Source organism: Cervus canadensis, chromosome 18 (assembly GCF_019320065.1).
Source record: "Cervus canadensis isolate Bull #8, Minnesota chromosome 18, ASM1932006v1, whole genome shotgun sequence".
In the NCBI taxonomy this organism is placed as follows: domain Eukaryota; kingdom Metazoa; phylum Chordata; class Mammalia; order Artiodactyla; family Cervidae; genus Cervus; species Cervus canadensis.
This window is the reverse complement of record NC_057403.1, coordinates 10,382,331-10,401,894: the sequence shown is the minus strand read 5'-3', so window position 1 is coordinate 10,401,894 and position 19,564 is coordinate 10,382,331. Positions and strand designations below refer to the sequence as shown.

General features: G+C 53.0%; 1 protein-coding gene and 2 non-coding genes across 4 annotated transcripts; all 3 read right to left on the bottom strand.

Moving 5' to 3' along the window:
* Window positions 1-464: 464 nt before the first annotated feature.
* On the bottom strand, window positions 465-5,450 carry ZBTB45 (zinc finger and BTB domain containing 45). Of its 2 annotated transcripts, none has more exons than XM_043435946.1 (3): window positions 5,307-5,450; window positions 1,842-3,120; window positions 465-1,272 (listed from the first exon to the last, which is right to left on the bottom strand). In XM_043435946.1, exons 2-3 carry the CDS (start codon window positions 3,118-3,120, stop codon window positions 1,016-1,018), a joined length of 1,536 nt encoding a protein of 511 aa, XP_043291881.1. In that variant the 5' UTR covers window positions 5,307-5,450; the 3' UTR covers window positions 465-1,015. The 2 variants fall into 2 exon arrangements, with proteins under 2 accessions (XP_043291881.1, XP_043291879.1); XM_043435944.1 differs by lacking the exon at window positions 5,307-5,450 and adding an exon at window positions 4,979-5,300.
* Window positions 5,451-7,572: 2,122 nt separating this feature from the next.
* Window positions 7,573-7,656, bottom strand: LOC122421843. Its single transcript, XR_006263651.1, has one exon. It is a non-coding gene; the product is annotated as a small nucleolar RNA SNORD78 (small nucleolar RNA).
* Window positions 7,657-19,090: 11,434 nt separating this feature from the next.
* Window positions 19,091-19,197, bottom strand: LOC122421882. The gene has a single exon (XR_006263683.1). It is a non-coding gene; the product is annotated as a U6 spliceosomal RNA (small nuclear RNA).
* Between the last annotated feature and the right edge of the window lie 367 nt (window positions 19,198-19,564).

Genomic DNA, 19,564 nt, shown 5'->3' with positions numbered 1-19,564 from the left:
GCCCAGTCCGGCACTCGCGACCCTGCAGGCCAGGACAGTAATTCTGGGGCTCAGGCCCCCGCCTATCAGTAGCCTGGCCCCTAAGATCCTCTGCCCCCCAAAGTGAGTAGTTCAACCATCAAGGCCATCAGGACGCGGGAGGGGAAGGAAGCCTGAAGGCCAGAGAATCTGCCCGGAAGATCTCGGGGGAGGGGCCTCGAAATCGGCATCTTGGGAAGGGTGGGGCGGGGGCGGGGGGGTGTTGCGGCTTCCAGATCCTCATCAGAGGGGGCTGTTCCCCCGCCTCCACAGGAGAGGGGGCTCTAGGGAGCCAAGCGTCTCCTATCAGAGAACACGAGACTGCAAGGCGGCCCATCCTGCCGCGCGCCGCTCAAGGGAGCGCTGCCCAGCGGGGTGCTGCCCAGGCGCACTGCACCCCAACACGCACGATGGTCACAGCCGGTGAGGCACACATGGGCCGGGGCTCGCGCTTCTGGGTTTGGACCCCACGGCCTACAGTCCTTTATTACAGAGCAGGGCTCTCAAGGCCGGGCCTCAGTCCGTGGCGATGCCCTAGACGCCAGATGAGGGAGGGGTGGCTCGGGTCGGGGCGCTGGGGACCTCGTATCCTGGCACAGGGTCAGAGGAGCAGCCCCCACCCCACTCCCTGGAGCGGTGGTGGTGGTGGTGGGGGTCGCGGCGTGAACTGGAGTCGGAGCCGTGAATCCTGGGCCCGTGGCCATAGCTGAGCCCTAGGTCAGCCTGGAGATGATCCAGTTCTCGGAGGCGGTGGAGTCCCTGACCACTCCCAGCCGGACGCCACTTGGAGGGCCGAGTACGCAGGAGGGGAGGAACGAAGCAGGCGGGGCTGGGGAACAGGGCGGGCAGGAGCAGGGCCTGCGCTCAGGGACAGCGTGGGCCGGCGGCGGGAAAGCGGCCAAGAGGCCGAGACAGGTGTGACGTCGGCGGTGGACGCGGCCCGCCCGCGGAGCGGCGAGGCCAACCCCACGGGGCGCGGCCAAGCCTCAGGCCCGCATCAGGGCGCAGGGTGCGCGGCCAGGTGGCGCTCCAGCAGCGCGCGGTGCGAGAACACCTTGCCGCAGGCGGGGCAGGGCGCGCGCTCCGGCCGGTGGGTGCGCATGTGCACGTTCAACGAGCTTTTCTGCGTGAAGCGCTTGGCGCAGACGGCGCACTGGAAGGCGCGCACGCCCGTGTGCGTGACCATGTGTTTGAGCAGGTAGTCACGCAGCGAGAAGGATCTCCAGCACACGGCACACTGGTGGGGCTTCTCCCCTGCGGGCGACAGGGCGGGAAGCGCGCTCAGGTCAGCTGGGAAGGGGCTTTGGGGCGCCGTGCCTGACCGCGACTTCCCTCAGCACCCAGACGTGTCATTAACCCGGATTCCCCCAACCGGGCAGGGACGCCCCTCTCCCAGACCCTAATGGTGACACCAGGGTCACTACCTGTCAGTGACTCACGACTCCAACAGGTAGCCTCCTAGCAGGGAAGGCCGCAGGTGGGGCTGACCACTCAGGTCTACCCCCACCTCCCGGGGCGAAACCTCCCCCCCCAAACTTCCTGGTGCCAGGCCCAGGGCCGGGCTGCCCCTCCTCCATCCCTGCCGCGCCCAGAGAGCCCTCTGAACTCTGGTCGCTGGCCACCGTTCAGGGCCAGCGGCCTCACACTGGGAAAGACCCAAGTATATGTGCCCCTCCCTGCTGGCCGGTACAGAATCCCCGGGGTTACAGAGCAGGCCGCCCCACCATCCGAATCTGAGAGGGGAACCAGGCTGTGCTGACCCTTGGGTCATTGACAGTTCACGAAAGGCCAATCAAGGGGCCCAGAGACCCACCCCGGCTCACCCGAGTGGATGAACATGTGCTTGGTGTAGTTTTTCCGAGAGCTGAACGTCTTGTGGCAGTGGCTGCACTCGTAGGCGGGAGGCTCGGCACCCGGGGCGCGCGCGGGAGTGGTCGAGGGGGCCGCGGCCGCTGGGGCCGGGGCCTCCCCTAGAGGCGCGCTGGGAGCTGCGTCCGGCTGCAGCGCTGGGTAGAAGGCGGGCGGGGGTGCGGGGGCCGCTCCCGAAGCCGCAGGAGGGGGTTGCGCCGGCGGCCCGGGGGCTCCCAGGTGGAAGGGGAAAAGCGCCACGGGCGGCCCGGGGGTCTTCACGCCAGGTGGGCGGGGCCCCGACAGGACGCAATCGGGAGGGGCAGGGGTCTCGGCCGGACAGCCTTCGGGGGCGCCCTGATCGCCCTCTTGCCAGGCGGAGACGTAGCCGTCGGGGAACACGTCCTCGGCGGCCGAGGTCCCCCGGAGGAAGTTCCTGCCGGGCCCGCTGTAATCTGAGAGGCCGGCGGGCACGGGCGGCTCCTCCCGCGTGCCGTCCGCCGCGGCGGGCATGAAGCCCGTGGCGCAGTCGGGGAAGGCGGGGGGCGCCTGGCCCTCCCCGGGGCCGCCTCCCTCGCCGTCCTCGCCGTCGGTCTCGTCGTCGGCCTCGTCGTCGTCGTCGTCGTCGTCCGCGCCGTCGTCCGCGGCCGCGGTCAGCGCGGGGTCGGCGGCCGCGCCCTCCGCCTTGGCGGGTGCGGGGGGCGCGGGCAGCTGCAGGCGTGCCGGCTGGCGCTGCTTGCGCGGGTGCGCGGCGCCGGGGGGGCCCGGGGGCCTCGCCGCCAGCAGGTGCCGCAGGCGGTGGCGCAGCTGTGCGGGCGCCAGCGGCGGCGGCACGGGCGCGGGCGGGGGCGCGGGGGCGCCCGGCGCGGGCGCGCGGGCGCGGGCGATGATCTGTGTGCACTCGTCTATGACCGTCTGGATGCGCAGCACCGACGCGGCGGTGAGCACCTGCAGCGCCTCGCCCTGCGCCACCACCAGCGAGCCGCTGTAGAGGAACTCGACGAGCTGGCGCACCGTCTGCGCGGGCACCACCGGCGGCACGCGGATCTCCGAGTGGCCAAGCAGAAGCTTGTCCTGGAAGAAGGGCGAGCCGGCGGCCAACACGCATCGGTGGGCGCGCAGCGAGGCCTCTCGGATGCGGACCGTCACGTCACAGAAGTGCCCGCCCAGCCGCTGCCCGTTGAGGGTCTCGAGCAGGGACCGCGAGAAGTTCTGCAGGTGGATGTGGTGCACCGCCTCCGCCGCCGCCGCCATCTGCGCGGGACGGGCGGTGTGAGCGGGGGACCTCCCCTCGATCTGCATCGGACGGGGCGGTGAGGGGGTCAGCCATCCCTTCAGCGGGCCGAGGGGCCGCACACCCCCAGGCCTCAGGAGCCCCAGCCCTCTCCAGTGCCCCTGGCCCCTCCAAGTCCTGGTTCCCGACCCAGCAGGACTCCCCTCCCCGCCTCCAGGACTTATGTGGCCGCCCCCTCCTCCGACCCGCAGCCTCCAGCGCACCGCTCGGCGAGGGCTGGGGACAGCAAAGCTTTGCGGCCCTCCCGGTCGTGCTTACTGCCAGAGTGGGGAGACCCAGGGCTCGCCTCCCCTATTTTGCCCGACCGACCCCCTCTTCCCCTAACTCCCATCCATGGCCTCCCCCACCTTCTCCTCCAATAGGGTGGAGAAGAGGGCAGGGGCCCCTATATAGAACACCCCCTCCCCACCCTGCCAGTTAAGACTCCCACCACTAAGGACTTCTTTTTCATCTCCCCTTGGCAGGGCCCTCAACCTTGGCACACCCAAGACCCTTGCAAACCCAGACCCAGACCCAGAGGTCTGCTGCCTCAGAACCTGGTTATATCGAGTGTATGCGCAGGTCTTCAATGGGGTGGGGCTGGCATGAATGGCCTGGGGGTCTAAGGGTGCTCATAGTCACAAAGAGTTGAGAGGAGGTTGGGCATTAGGCTGGCAGGTTTCCTGACTGCGCACTAAGTGGCTTCAGTCGTGTCTGCCTCTGCAACCCTATGGACTGCAGCCCACCGGGCTCCTCTATCCATGGGAAGATTCTCCAGGCAAGAATACTGGAGTGGGTTGCCATGTCCTCCTCCAGGGGATCTTCCCAGTCCAGGGATGAAACCTGGGTCTCTTATGTCTCCTGTATTGGCAGGCAGGTTCTTTACCACTAGCGCCACCTGGGAAGCCTGGCAGGTGCTGCCGGAAGGGAGGAAGATACAAGGTCTCTGGCTGAGGGGAGCACGTCTAGTGGGAGACATGTCTTGCAGCCTGTGCTTCCTGGAATCTTGATGCGACCTATGGGGTACCCATGGGACCCAGGGTGTGGGTGTGGCATTGAGAGGGGCCTGTGGACTGCCCAGGTCTGTGTGATTGGTTGGGTGCATGTGGAGTAGCAGAGACCTCAGGTTTAGCATGGCTGAGCAATATGGACACTTCTTGTCCAACTACAGCCTGGAAATCCCAGCACTGCCCACCCTCAGGCACCGAAAAGGGGAAGCGATTCCCAGGGATCTCTGGGAATCTGAGAAGCTCAGCTACTTCACTGTCAAACAGGCAGCATGCTTGCTGGGCCTCAGTTTCCCCTTTATCAAACGGATGAGAAACCCTGAGACGGGCCCACTCTGCACCAGTCTGGTTCAGGTGAGGCCTCGAAATCCTCTGAACCTGCTGGGGTCTCAGACTCACCCCCTCTGGCTCCTTAGGTCCAAATCGACTTTCCTTTGCTATGGGCCGTTCATACTCCGTATCTGACCCCTCGGACCACTTTGTAGGCCTCCACCAGGCTCCCCCACCTCCCGGTCTATTCCCCACCCGACAGCCAGAGGGAGCCTGTTGAGATCTATTAAGAACAGATCGGGACCCTCCTTAGCTCTGGGGTCTCCATGATAATTCCTTACTCAGGCCAAGTCTTCACGTGCCGTTACCTCTGCCGCAAGCACTCTGCACAGGCTTTATACGCCCGCACCTAAAGGACTTTCAGCCTGTGCCCGGGCGACGCGGGCAGAAGCCCGCGCCCCAGTCCGTGGGGACTGGCCCTTCCTTTCCCGCCCCGCGCCCCGGCAGGCTCCGGTCTCTGCAGGTGCAGCGGAGCCTCGGGCGCCTCGGAACAAAGGCCCACCTTGAGCCGCGGCTCCCAGGCATCCTCGCTGCCGCCCCTTGACCCACGCCGTGCCCTCTGCTCCGAGCACCCTCTCGAGTTCCCTGCGTCATGCCTCGCGCCCCCTCGACTCCAGCACCCCGTTCTCCGATCGGCTCCGGCTGCGCCCGCCCCGGCCCAGGCCAAGCCGGGTTCCCGCCTCCGCGCCCCGGCCCGCGACATGCCCCCGTCCTGCAGCGCCCCCTCACGTCTGCGGCGAGCGCACCGAGCCCAGCGCGGGCGCCCCTCCCCTGGCACGCCCCGGCCTCCCCACGGGCCCTGCTGCAGGGGGATGCTCGCCTGACCCCACCTCCGGCTCCTCCTCAGGCACCAGGCCGGGCGGTGGCCGCCTCCAGCTCACCACCTCCGAGGCCGCACTTCCGGGCCGCGACGCCGCCGGAACCGAAGTCCGCAGCTGCCGCGACGCGGCGAACCATTCGGTCAGAGCACGTTTCCGGCGTTTCCATGGAGACTAGTCGCCGCCGCCAGGTCGCACTTCCGGCCAAAGTCGCAGGGGGCCGGGGCAATCACGCAGCTTCGCCCTAGCGACGGGGCGGGGGCGGGACCTGCGCTGTCAATCTGTAGGCCACGCCCCTCGCATGTGCTGCTGGGCGGGAGAAGGTGTGGCGGGGTGAGGGTGGGAGGGCGGTGGACTCCCAAGCCCGGGGCGGGTCCCGGCGGGTCAAAACCCCTCATAGATGAGGACATCCCAGGCCTCCACCTATGTGGGTCTAGCGGCTGCGAGTGGAATGTGGGAACATACGGGCACCACCTTGCCCTGGCCCAGGGAGAAGGTGAGGCACCCGGACTAGATGCCTCTACAGCAGGCGCACCTGCCCCAGGGAGGGGTGTGAGGAGGGAATGTTCAGAGTGCTTTCAGCAGGCCACACTCCGCGCCAACGCTCAGAAAATAAAGGTGGTAGAGGCGGTGAGATGGGTCTTGCGTCTAGCTGGGAGGTGGTGAACAGCCAGACTCCAAAGAGGCACTTTAGAGCCCAGAGTGTGTGGGAAGAACTGTCCCGGCAGAGGAACAGCCTGGACCTCCGAGGACCTTGAATTGGGCCTGGCTGTCCAGGGCCCCGGGGGAGCCAGGCCCACTGGATGTGGACTGACCGGGCCTTAGGCTCTACTCATGGGGGCTGAAAGAAGAGGGAGGTGATGCCTAGACCGCAGTGGACCCCATGCTTTGTGCAGCAGGTTCAGAGTCCAGAGTGGAAGGGGCCGAGTTCTCAGCTCCAGTATGAGGATAAGGTCACAGCCCCTGCCTCCTGCCTTAGGCACCTACTGAGCGAACAGGGAAGGGAGCATTCCGTGGCCCAGGCCCCCAGGAAGCTAATTAAAATCCCAGTCTCATGGCCTCATTGTCCTTGTTAAGAATCTGAGTCCTTCAACAATGGCCTGCCCAACTCCCTGTATCTCTTCCGTCCAACTTCTCATCCCTGGTTTTTATCACTGATCATGCTTCACTGGCTTCACAGGCCCCTTGCTGTGCCCACCTCGACCTGTGAGGCCAGGGGTTCACCTATGTCCTGTGTCTTGACAGCTGTTGCCACTGTAACCTAAACAGGAGTGGAACTGCCAAAGCTGCCCTGGACTGGCCTGATTCCACAGGATTTGGGGGCATTAAGTGAGAATTCTAATAGTTCATAGTACATAGCAGGTATAATTAAGGTTACTAATCAGCTGACTAGATAAGGAGATAGTCCTGGATTGTTTGGATGGGCTCTAGGGAATCATAAGGGTTCTTTGTTGTTGTTCAGTGGCTAAGTTGTGACTCTTTATGACCCCATGGACTGTAGGGCTTCCTGTCCACGCCAGGCTTCCCTGTCCTTCACTATCTCCTGGAGCTTGCTCAAACTCATGTCCATCCAGTCGGTGATGTCATCCAACCATCTTGTCCTCTGTCATCCCCTACTCCTCCTGCCTTCAATCTTTCCAGGCATCGGAGTCCTTTCCAATGAGTTGGCTCTTCGCATCAGGTGACCAAAGTATTGGAGCTTCAACTTCAGCATCAGTCCTTCCAGTAAATATTCAGGGTTGATTTCCTTTGGGACTGACTGGTTGGATCTCCTTGCAGTCCAAGGGACTCTCAAGAGTCTTCTCCAGCACCACAGTTCAAAATCATCAATTCTTTGGCACTCAGCCTTCTTTTTTTTTTTTTGATTTATAAATCTTTATTACAGTAGAAAGATGGAGAATTTCCTGGTCGTCCAATGGTTAGGGCTGAGCTTCCACTGCAGCAGCCACAGGTCTGATCCCTTGTGAGGAAGCTAGGATCCCACAGGCCGTGCAGAGCAGCAGCCAATTAATAGTTGTTTGCTCTTCTATCCCACATGCATCCATCTGGCTACCTGTTATGTCTGACTGGTATCATAAATGCCCTTGAATCTTCAGGACAACAGAACATCTGCCTTTGGTTAGAACTCCTCATTCCTTGCATTGTAGTCACTACCTCTCTTCACACCCCAAAGAAGTCATCCATAGAAAAAAATTTGTAGCCATCATCTGTAAGGAAAAAGACCTTTTCATTAAAATGTCAATCTTATTGTTAAATTCTCAAGTATTTTGTCAAAGGGTTCTTCAGTGTTAGACTTGTCAACATGCTAATTTCAGGTCAGGCACTCAGCCTTCTTTATGGTGAAAATCTCACATCCATACATGAATACTGGAAAAACTAAAGCTTTGACTATACAGACCTTTGTCAGCAAAGTGATTTATCTGCTTTTTAACATGCTGTCTAGGTTTGTCATAGTTTGTCATAAGGGTTCTTAAAGGTAGAAGAATACTTGAAGTAGGAGGAGGACTCCAAGGTTTTGAAGGCAGAGGGAGAGGGCTGTGTGGTGAGGAATGTGTGGGTGGTGGTAGTGGACTCTCGAATCTCAGAAGAGCCCTGGGAGACAGCCAACAAGAGAACAGGGACTTCGTCTTACAGTTATGGAGCTGGCTTTTCTAGCAACCTGACTGAGCTGGGAAGCAGACTCTTCCCCCAACCCAACACACACATACAGTTTTTGTTTTACTTAATGTTAGTTATTTTTTGACTGTGCCGCATGCCTTGTGGGATCCTAGCTCCCCACCGTGAGAGCACAGAGCCCTAACCGCCTGGCCTCTGGGGAAGTTTGGACAGTTTGTGTCAGGAGTCAGAAGCCTCAGCCCCTCCTCCCAGCTCACCCAGGGTCCCCAGTCTCCCTCCAACTTCCTGCTGTGGCAGCCACCATCCAAGGGGAAACCCAGTGTTCAGGTCTCCAAACCCAGCCTTATCCTGGTGGACATGGGCCAGATGTGGGATCTCACACGCTTGCAAAGTAATGCTCAAAATTCTCCAAGCCAGGCTTCAACAGTACGTGAACCATGAACTTCAAGATGTTCAAGCTGGATTTAGAAAAGGCAGAGGAACCAGAGGTCAAATTGCCAACATCCCTTGGATCATAAAAAAAGCAAGAGAGTTCCAGAAAAACATCTACTTCTGCTTTATGGACTACATCAGTCTTTGACTATGTGGATCACAACAAATTGTGGGGAATTCTTCAAGAGATGGGAATACTAGACCCCCCTGACCTGCCTCCTGAAAAATCTGTATGCAAGTCAAGAAGTAACAGTTAGAACTGGACATGGAACAAGAGACTGGTTCCAAATCAGAAAAGGAGTACATCAAGGCTGTATATTGTCATGCTGCTTATTTAACTTATATGCAGAGTACATCATGCGAAATGCTGGGCTGGATGAAGCACAAATTGGAATCAACATTGCCAGGAGAAATGTCCATAACCTCAGATATGCAGATGACACCACTCTTATGGCAGAAAGCGAAGAAGAACTGAAGAGCCTCTTGATGAAAGTGAAAGAGGAGAGTGGAAAAGTTGGCTTAAAATTCAACATTCAGAAAACTAAGATCATGGCATCCTGTCCCATCACTTCATGGCAAATAGATGGGGAAACAATGGACACAGTGAGAGACTTTATTTTCTTGGACTCCAAAATCACTGCAGATGGTGACTGCAGCCATGAAATGAAAAGGTGCTTGCTCCTTGTCAGAAAAGCTATGACCAACCTAGACAGCATATTAAAAAACAGCGACATTACTTTGCCAACAAAGGTCCGTTTAGTCAAAGCTTTGGTCTTTTCCAGTAGTCATGTATGGATGTGAGAGTTGAACTATAAAGAAAGCTGAGCACCGAAGACTGGGACTTGAACCCATGATCTTTTAATTATTATCACTCACCAGGTGTCTGGACTTTCTGAGGCTCAGGTTCTTTGTGTCTCATGACAGGAAGAATTCAGTGGGAGACAAAGAGGTAGCTAAGAAGTGGATTTATTCAGAAAGAAACACCCTCCGTAGAGTGTGGGCCATGGCAGAGGATGAGTACAGTCTCGAAATGTATGTGGTTAGCTTTTATGCCTGGGTAATTTCATAGGCTAATGAGTGGGAGGATTATGCCAACTATTTTGGGGAAGGGGCAGAGATTTCCAGGAATTGTGTCAGTTCAGTCTCTCAGTCGTGTCCGACTCTTTGTGACCCCATGGACTGCAGCACGCCAGGCCTCCCTGTCCATCACCAGCTCCCAGAGTTTACTCAAACTCATGTCCATTGAGTCAGTGATGTCATCCAACCATCTTAGCCTCTGTCATCCCCTTCTCCTGCCTTCAATCTTTCCCAGCATCAGGATCTTTTCCAATGAGTCAGTTCTTCTCATCAGGTGACCAAAGTATTGGAGTTTCACTTCAGCATCAGTACTTCCAATGAATATTCAGGACTGATTTCCTTTAGGATGTACTAGTTGGATCTCCTTGCAGTCCAAGGGATTCTCAAGAGTCTTCTCCAACACCACAGTTCAAAAGCATCAATTCTTCAGTGCTCAGCTTTCTTTATAGTTCAACTGTCACATCCATACATGACTACTGGAAAGACCATAGCTTTGACTAGACAGACCTTTGTTGGCAAAGTAATGTCGCTGTTTTTTAATATGCTATCTAGGTTGGTCATAGCTTTTCTTTCAAGAAGCAAGCACCTTTTCATTTCATGGCTGCAGTCACCATCTGCAGTGATTTTGGAGTCCAAGAAAATAAAGTCTCTCACTGTGTCCATTGTTTCCCCATCTATTTGCCATGAAGTGATGGGACAGGATGCCATGATCTTAGTTTTCTGAATGTTGAATTTTAAGCCAACTTTTCCACTCTCCTCTTTCACTTTCATCAAGAGGCTCTTCAGTTCTTCTTCGCTTTCTGCCATAAGAGTGGTGTCATCTGCATATCTGAGGTTATGGACATTTCTCCTGGCAATGTTGATCCCAATTTGTGCTTCATCCAGCCCAGCATTTCGCATGATGTACTCTGCATATAAGTTAAATAAGCAGCGTGACAATATACAGCCTTGATGTACTCCTTTTCCGATTTGGAACCAGTCTCTTGTTCCATGTCCAGTTCTAACTGTTACTTCTTGACCTGCATATAGATTTTTCAGGAGGCAGGTCAGGGGGGTCTAGTATTCCCATCTCTTGAAGAATTTCCCACGTTTTATTATGATCCACACAGTCAAAGGCTTTGACGTAGCTCATAAAGCAGAAGTAGATGTTTTTCTGGAACTCTCTTGCTTTTTTTATGATCCAAGGGATGTTGGCAATTTGACCTCTGGTTCCTCTGCTTTTCTAAATCCAGCTTGAACATCTGGAATTGTGTCAATGCCCACTTTTTGGTTCTTGATGATCCCCTTGGAACTGTCATGGTGCCCCTGGGTGTGTCAGCTTGCTAATGTGTTACAATACTCATCTGTTACAATAGTAATGTGTTACAATACTCATGTATTACACTGAGTATATACTAAGGATCAGAAACTAGTCAAGTTGCCTTGTCTGCCATCTTGTACACATTCATTTGGTTCTAACCAGTTTAAGTTCGGCCCTTGGGCTATGATACTCTTTCAATAGTTGTGCCTTTTCCCCTTCCCTCCAGTTTCACCAGTGTTGCTTCTCCAAGGTCAGTGCACCTGGGTCCCCTACTGGGCCCTTGGATTAATTTCCAAAAGTTAAAAAAAGAAAACAAGAAGCACAGAAAACAATAGAACACATACTGGAGCACTTACATTCTCAAGCTACCAAGTATTCTTGTATTCTCTCTTTTTATTATTTTTGTTCAGTGTTTAGTACACTAAAAAACTTTTTTCAAGTAAAAATAATTTTTTTTAAAGTAAAGTGAAAGTTTCTCAGTTGTGTCTGACTCTTTGTGACCCCATGGATCATACAGTCCGTGGAATACTCCAGGCCAGAATACTGGAGTGTGTAGCCTTTCCCTTCTCTAGGGGATCTTCCCAACCCAGGGATCGAACCCAGGTCTTCTGCAGGGCAGGCGGATTTTTTACCAGCTGAGCCACAAGGGAAGGCCTACAAAGAGTTATGAGGGAGACCTTTAAAATAAAGCTTGTAGGTAAAGGGAAAGCCACTGGACTTGTCACACCTAGGTAATTCTGTCCTGGTGGCCTCCTGTTCCATCCTTGGGTTAATGCATCCCTTGAGGCTATGTTCAAATGCTTGTTTTAACCAATGTTTCTCAGTGACTTCCCCTCCCTTCCATTGCTGCTCCTTGACCTGGGGCTGGGAGCTCCTGGCACCCTGGCACAGGGATCCAGTACAACCTTTCCTACCTCTGAACACCAAAGTCTCTGATAAGTTCTCCATGTCATGTGCACATATGACCCAGTCATTTTTAGTCAATTTACCGTTCTGTGGCTCAGCTGGTAAAGAATCCGCCCGAAATGCTGGAGACCTGGGTTCCATCCTTGGGTTGGGAAGATCCCCTGGAGAAGGGAATGGCTACCCACTCCAGTATTCTGGCCTGGAGAATTCCATGAACTGTATAATCCATGGGGTCGCAGAGTCGGACACAACTGAGCAACTTTCACTTGCACTTTCTGTAGCATCCTCCTGCTTTAGAACATTTCTCTCACCTCCACTGAGATCCCTCTGTCCTTGCATGTGAGTTTCTGATCCCACCCCTGTTCCAGGCAACTGCATATCTAACATCACTGTAGACTTGCCTGTGCTGGACATTTCATAGCAGTGAAACTGCACCATATGAGGTTGCCATAGCTTTGGCCGGCAAAAGATAGGCCCTGCTGTGCCTGCCATCCAGAGGTTGTGAATTTTGTCTTGTTGGATTGCTCCTTGTTTTCCTTTCAGAAGCTGTGCCCTTGGCCTCAGGTCTGAGGAACACTTCCCTGCTAACGTGGGTGACTGCTGCTGAACCCCCAGGCCTGCTCTTCCAGCCTGTCTTCCTGCTGCATCCGTGGAGGCTGAGGCCCACTGAGCCCTAGTCCCCTCCACTCTGCCCGCTTTGTGTTAAGATGCTGGCTAACTTCTCTTTTTGAATTATCTTCATTTTAGTTTTTTTGAAGTATAGTTGGTTTATAATGTGTTAATTTCTGGTATTCAGCCCAGTGATCCAGTTACACATATTTACATTCTTTTTTATATTCTTTTCCATTATGGTTTAATCGCAGGATATAGAATATAGTTCCCTGTGTAGGACCTTGTTGTTTGCTGCTGATTGCTGATTTAGTTGCTCAGTCATATCTAACTCTTTCCAACCCCGTGGACTGTAGCCCACCAGGCTCCTCTGTCTATAGGATTCCCCAGGCAAGAATACTGACGTGAGTTGCCATTTTCTTCTCCAGGGGATCTCCCCGACCCAAGGACCAAACTCACATCTCCTGCATTGGCAGGTGGATTCTTTACCACTGAGCCACCTGGGAAGTTCACCTTGTTGATTATCCAGCCTATATGTACTAGTTTGCAGCTGCCAATGCAGGAGACGCGAGTTCGGTCCTTGCCTCTCCTACCCTTGGCAACCACAAGTCCATCCTCTATGTCTGTGTATCTGTTTCTGTTCATAGATAGGTTCACTGTGTCATGTTTTAGCTTCCACATATAAATGATATTGTCAGGCGAGTGTATGTTCCTCGGTTCTGTCTCATCACAACAAAGATTTGGAGTGATGGACATTAAAACCCTCGGCGTGTCACAGCTCTCGGATTTTGGGCACACTGTGTTATAGTTCTGAGGTCTCAAACGGACTGTGTTATAGCTCTTAGACAAATCAGTGTTACAGCTCCATGTTACAGCTCTATTTTATTTAGATAATAGCAGGAAAATACATCTTTGAGGCATGAGATCATGTCGACCCAAAGACGTGAAGAGAAGAGCGCCGCAGCGCGCGTGGGGGTGGGGTGGGGGGGGGGTGGGGGCGTGGGGGGTGGGGGATAGAGAGCAAGAGAAGCATGCGCTTTGGCTCCTCTTTTTATATGTTTTTTTCCCTTTCCTGGGCCTGCCCTATGTAAATTGGGTTAGCCAGGAGTGTTGTTTGTTCTACCTGAGGTCCTCATTCCAGTCCTTGGACCTTCCTTTGTTCTATTTTTGCAGGCTTTTCTCTTCCTTATCTTTTAGCCACCACCATTCTGGACTCCTTTTCCCTATTCTAACTACCTAACATTCCCCCCTCAAGAGATGGGAGGCCCAATTCTTTGGGAATAGGGGCGTCGAGGTCTTTCTGGCTACTTCCTGCTGAACTGGGACAACGAGGGGTATTGGGCCTCCCCCTCCTGTTAGTCTCAGGCCTCAGAGTCCTTATAGCTGTGTCCATCTAAGGGTGAGTGATATTTTCCATGGTCGGCTGTAGTTTTATGTCTTTGTTGAACTGGAACTGCATGTTGTAGCTTGTTGACCTGGGCAGAGACAACACAGGTTAGACAATTGACAGTGCATGGAACAATCATAAGCAGCATCAATATGGCATAGCAAGGGCTAGTAGGGGCATTAGCCAATTCCAAATTCACATCGCCAGGATGGCTCAAGTCCCTCCTTGTTTAGCCATCAGAGGATCTATCTCCTGTCTGTTTTGGAGTACTATCTCTGCCAAGCCGTTGGCTCTTTAGAGCTATCCTGAGAAATCTTATCCCCAGAGAGCAGATTTTGGGGTTGTTCATTAGAATGGCACTCATTTGTAGTTCTGAATAGGTATCTGAGATCTCCCAGGGGCTCACAGGTGTATTGAGTGTCCTCTTCTGTTTTCTTTCATGGCTTGACTCGTGAGTAGTGAATCCAGGAGTCATGTCCTGGTACCTTGACTGCTGTGGGGGCAGAAAGTATTACAGGGTAGGGGCCCTTCCATGTGGGCTGGAGTTGAGCCTTTGGGGACCCATCTTTCCAGACTTTAATTAGGACTTGAGTCCCTGGAGCATATAGTGGTGACTCCTTAGACTCTTTTGGGTCCTGGTTCATACCCCGCAAGCATATATCCTGTTGGAATTGTCCAGTGGCCATGGTATAAGACTGGAGGGTCTGAACCTCTGGGTCTAGGAAAGAGGTCATTGACATAAACAAAAGGTCTCCCATATAGCACCTCATAAGGACTAAGACCAACCTGTCCCTTAGGGGCAATACAGGTGCGGAGGAGAGCTATTGGTAAAGCCTCCTTCCAGCCCAGGGAGGTCTCCTGGGTTATCTTTTTTATCGCTGATTTTAAGAATTTAAGTTTGGCTCTTTTTACTTTTCCTGAAGACTGAGGCCTCCAGGCACAATGGAGATAATAAGTAATGTCCAATGCTTTAGAGATCCCTTGGGTGATCTTAGAAGTAAATGATGTCCCATTGTCACTTTGTAACGACCTGGGCAGACCAAATCTTGGAATGATTTCATGGAGCAGTTTTTTTACCACCTCCTCAGCCTTCTCAGTCCGGGTGGGAAAGTCTTCAATCCATCCTATGAAATGTATCTATCATGACTAATAGGTATTTATACCCTTGAGAAACTGGCATCTGGGTGAAGTCCACCTGCCAGTCCTCTCCTGGGTAGGCCCCATGTCGTTGGACAGGCTGGGCCAGTTGGGGTCTTCGAGCTCCTTGGAGGTTGTTTAATTGGCAAGTGGGACACTTGCCTTATAAGTTGCCTTATAGAACAACTATATATATATAGTTGTTCCTCTGAAGGACTTTTCTAGTCATCTTTGGAGGGCCTTTTCCCCTAAATGAGTGGTGGCATGTAAGAAGTTAACCAACTTCCATTGGAGGTTCCCAGGCAGAAAAAGGAGTCCCTCCTTTTGGAACCACCCCATATGATCTTCTTGAAAGACCTCACTCTTAGCTTTAAGAGTCTCATCTTCAGTACATGAAGGAGTTTCTGGCAAATTAGTCTGTGGAACTAGGGTGGCAATCCCTATTAGGTCACTGTTCTGTAATGCTGCTCTCTTAGCTGCCTGATCAGTTGCTTGGTTCCCTCGTGCCACTTTCGTGCTCCCTTTTTGGTGTCCTTTACAGTGGGAGACTGAAACCTCAGTGGGCAGATGGACTGCCTCCAAGAGTCTAAGAATTTGATCACCATATTTGATTGGGGACCCTCAGGTGGTCAAGTGGCCCCTTTCTTTCCAAATAGCTGCATGTGCATGTAGCACCAGAAAGGCATACTTGGAGTCACTGTAAATAGCTATTCTTTTTCCTTTTCCCAGCTCTAAAGCTCGAGTCAGGGCTATGAACTCAGCTAATTGGGCTGAAGTACCTGGTGACAGAGGCTTAGCCTCTATGATCTCAAAATTGGAGACTACTGCATATCCAGCTCTTCTTTTTCCATCTAAGACAAAGCTGCTTCCATCAGTGTACCAGATTTCCTCAGGATTGGTCAGAGGATCTTCTGACAATCCCTCTCAGGGTTTTGTCCAGTGGTCCAAGGTTTCTAGACAAGAGTGAAAGGGGAGAGAGCCCTTGGGGGTAGGAAGGAGGGTGGCTGGGTTAAGAACCTCACAAAGGGATATAGTTAGCCCTGGATTTTCCATCAGCATTACTTGATATCTGAGGATTCTTTGATCAGACATCCATAAATGACCTCTCCCATTTAAAAGTTGTTTTACTTGGTGGCTGGTAAAAATAGTTAGTTTGCCCCCAAAGGAGAGTTTTAAAGCCTCTTCTATCATGATTGCAATAGCTGCAAGTTTTCAAAGGCAGGAGGGCCAGCCTCGGGCGGTTGGATCGAGCCTCTTGGATAAGTAAGCTACAGGCTGGGGCTCAGATCCCAACCTTTGAGTTAACACTCCCAAGGCTATTCCTTCTCTTTCATGGACATAAAGTTGGAATGCTTTTTCTGGGTCTGGCAACCTCAAGGCAGGTGCCTGAGTTAAGGCCTGTTTTAGTGTAGCCTCTGCCTTCTTTTGAGGAGTTACCCACATTAGTGGGATTGAATCATCCCGTCCTTTAAGCTTTCATATAAGGGCTGGACAATTAGACCATAGTTGGGTATCCAGATTCTACAATACCCAGGAAAGCTCGCAATTGTTTTCGAGTCTTGGGGGAGGGCAACTGGAGGATTCCTTGTACCCGATCAGAGGACAGCCTACTGGACCCGTGTGTAATCTGAACTCCCAGGTAAGTGACCTTTGTCTCCACCATCTGTGCCTTAGCACGGGAGACTTTATATCCCCTCTCTGCCAAAAAGTTTAGAACCTGAATTGCATGTTGTTGGCACTTTTCTCATCTGGAGAGCAGATTACTAGGTCATCTACATGACCTATATTGTAATATTCTCCCATTAGGTCGCAGGTCCAGATCTAGGACATACCGGCTAAGGACCTATCCAAACAAGTGGGGGCTATCTCTGAACCCCTGAGGTAATACTGTCCAAGTCATCTGTTGATGTTTTTCTCCTGGGGCCTCCCACTCAAAGGCAAAAAGATATTGGGATTCTTTAGCCAGTGGTATGCAAAAAAAAAAAACACACGCATTTTTGAGATCCAAGACTGTAAACCACTTGGCACTGGGTGGGATTTCTCCCAAGATTACATAGGGATTGGGTACTGTGGGATGGAAGGGGACTACAGCTTCATTTATGATCCGGAGATCCTGAACCATTAGCCAGGTTCCATCCTTTTTTTTACTGAGAGGATTGGGGTGGTACATGGTGAACTGGTGGGGACCAATAGCCCATAAGCAAGGAATTTATTTATTAAAGGCTGTAGTCCCTCCTGAGCCTCTCTTTTGAGGGGATATTTTTTCCGGTTAGGAAACTGAGTGGGATCTCAGAGGACAATGATGACTGGTTCAGCTTGGTGGGCTCGTCCAGGAATCCCCTGGTCCCACACCTGGGGGTTAATTTTGCCTTCTCATAGTTTTTGGTCCCTCTCTATTGGAGAAGGTGTAATGAGTTCTTCAGTAGTAACCAGGAGCTGTAGAGCTCTAGGAGCTGAAAAGCTTCCCATCACAAGGGTGGTCCCCAGTTTAGTGAGTATGTCTCTTCCCATTAAGGGAGTAGGACACTCAGGGACCACGAGAAACTGGTGGGAAAGTATTTGTTCATCCCAGCAACAAAGAAGTGCTTGGGTGAATCTTCTAGTAGTTGTTTTTCCTGTAGCACTCAAAATGGTACAGGTTTGGGAGGAGAAGGCTCCGGAGTAGGGGATCAAGACAGAGTAGGTAGCCCCCGTGTCAACCAAGGAATTCTCAGACCTACCTGCCACATCCAGTTGCACACTTGGCTCCAGCCCCTTGATGGTTATCTGTGTGTGTGCTGGCTGGAGCGGGCCGCTTCAGTCCTCTTGAACCATCCTGAGGGTAGGCTTGGCGCTTGACCTTGAGGCTCTTGGGTCCTGAGGGCAGAGTGTCGCCCAATGTGCCAGTTAATGGCATTTGTAGCAAGTCATTTTAGGAAACTTGTCAAGGTTTGGACACTCTTTGGCCCAATGCCCCGCCTGTCTACAGATTAGGCATTTGCCTAGTGCCTTGTGCTTCAAGGACTTCCCTGGTGGCTCAGACGGTAAAGCATCTGCCTACAATGCGGGCAACCCCGCTTCGATCCCTGGGTTGGGAAGATCCCCTGGAGAAGGAAATGGCAACCCACTCCAGTACTCTTGCCTGGAAAATCTCATGGATGGAGGAGCATGGTCGGCTACAGTCCACAGGGTCGCAAAGAGTCAGACACGACTGAGCGACTTCACTTTCTTGTGCTTCAAGGTCTCAGGGTTTGCCGTAGGGCTTCTCTGGAGGGCGGCCAGCATCTGGGCATGACTTGTCTCTTTCCTTCTCTCCCTCTCCTGGGCCTTGGCCTCCTTCTCCTGTTCTCTGTTATAAAAGGTATTGGTGGCTGTCTGATCATTTCATCTAAAAAGGCAGCAGAGTCCTGCTGCTGTAGCTGTTGTAACTTAATTTTGATAGTTGATGCACATTGGGACAGGAATTTGTCCTTAAAATCACCTGTCCCTCATAAGAGTCTAAGTCCAGATTGGAAAACTTTTGGAGGGCCTCTTTTAGCCTTTCCAGAAAGACAATGGGGTTCTCATTGGGCTCCTGAGTTATTGCTGAGACTGGGCACAGTCCCCCAAGTAATAGGCTTCCTTCTGTTTCCATGGGTGGATTTCCTTAGGGGTGAGTCTTTGTGAAACGTATCCTACCCAGTATTGTTGCAACCTGAGAGCCAGGCGTCCCTGGGTCAGGGTGCAGATGCCCAAGCAGGCTGAGGTGTGACAGCCTCCTAGAGATCGAATCCACAGGCAGGTTGAGGCGTGATGGCCTCCCAAGAATTGGGTCCCTGGGCAGGTTGAGGCGTGATGACCTCCTGGGACCCCTGGACTGGCTGTCAGATCCCCAAGCAGGTTGAGGTGTGACAACCTTTCGAGGACCAGATCCCTAGGCAGGTCAAGGCAGGTTGACCTCCTGGAACCCCCGACTGGAGTTGGGCATCCCCAAGATCTCCAGCATGACCAGTGCTGGGTAGGGTTAAGGGGTTGTAATCTTAACTCATTGCTGGTTTGTGCACCGTGGATGGGAATAGATATCATGATGTAAAGCAATCCAAGCCTGTGCCCTGAGACTGGGAAACAGTGTAAGAGTCATAAGCCTTATTCTCTTACTGTTCTAAGGGATTGTAAATCACTGATTTCTTCCCTAGTCCTCCATAAGAGCAGGTTAGGGTGTCTCCAATGGTAAACACTTTGTTGTCATAGACCCACTTTAGGTAATAACAGAAGGAGTGACAAAAGGAGTGGGTTATCTGGCCCTGTTAGGGACATTAAGGTATTTTATTTTATTTTATTTTTTGTTTTAAAAATGAAATTTATTGAGGTATAAGAAATATGGAACGCTTCACGAATTTGCGTGTCATCCTTGCGCAGGGGCCATGCTAATCTTCTCTGTATCGTTCCAATTTTAGTATATGTGCTGCCGAAGCGAGCACCATTAAGGTATTTTAATAATAGGCTGGGTGGAGCAATGTTGCTTACAAGGTGGCAGGGTCCCAATTGTAGGAGTTAGTAATTGGCTTAAGAACAAATTTGTTTAGAGGCAACAGACCAAATGTTCCATAAAAGTGGAGTGGAGATTTGATCCAGGGGTATATTTGTAACTTTAGGAGAAGGGTGGTAAGGGTTTGGGCCCAAACGGCCTGCGGGGCTAACTCCCAAAGTTGCAAACATTATCCCAGGAAGCCCAATTGCCTTTGAAGGTATGCCAACAGATGGACTTCTAGCAGGCACTCTGTGCCTGTTGCCCACCCTAGCGGGTTTACTGGGAGATGCTGGTGTTGCACATGTTATAGGAAACAT

What these genes read in the sequence shown, in the direction of transcription:
- ZBTB45 (XM_043435944.1), bottom strand. Translation starts at nt 5,179, where the DNA reads ATGTCGCGGGCCGGGGCGCGGAGGCGGGAACCCGGCTTGGCCTGGGCC. An exon ending in CCTGGGAGCCGCGGCTCAAG is followed by an intron (nt 3,121 to 4,978) that starts GTGGGCCTTTGT and finishes CGTCCCGCGCAG; the next exon opens with ATGGCGGCGGCGGCGGAGGC. An exon ending in GCACATGTTCATCCACTCGG is followed by an intron (nt 1,273 to 1,841) that starts GTGAGCCGGGGT and finishes TGTCGCCCGCAG; the next exon opens with GGGAGAAGCCCCACCAGTGT.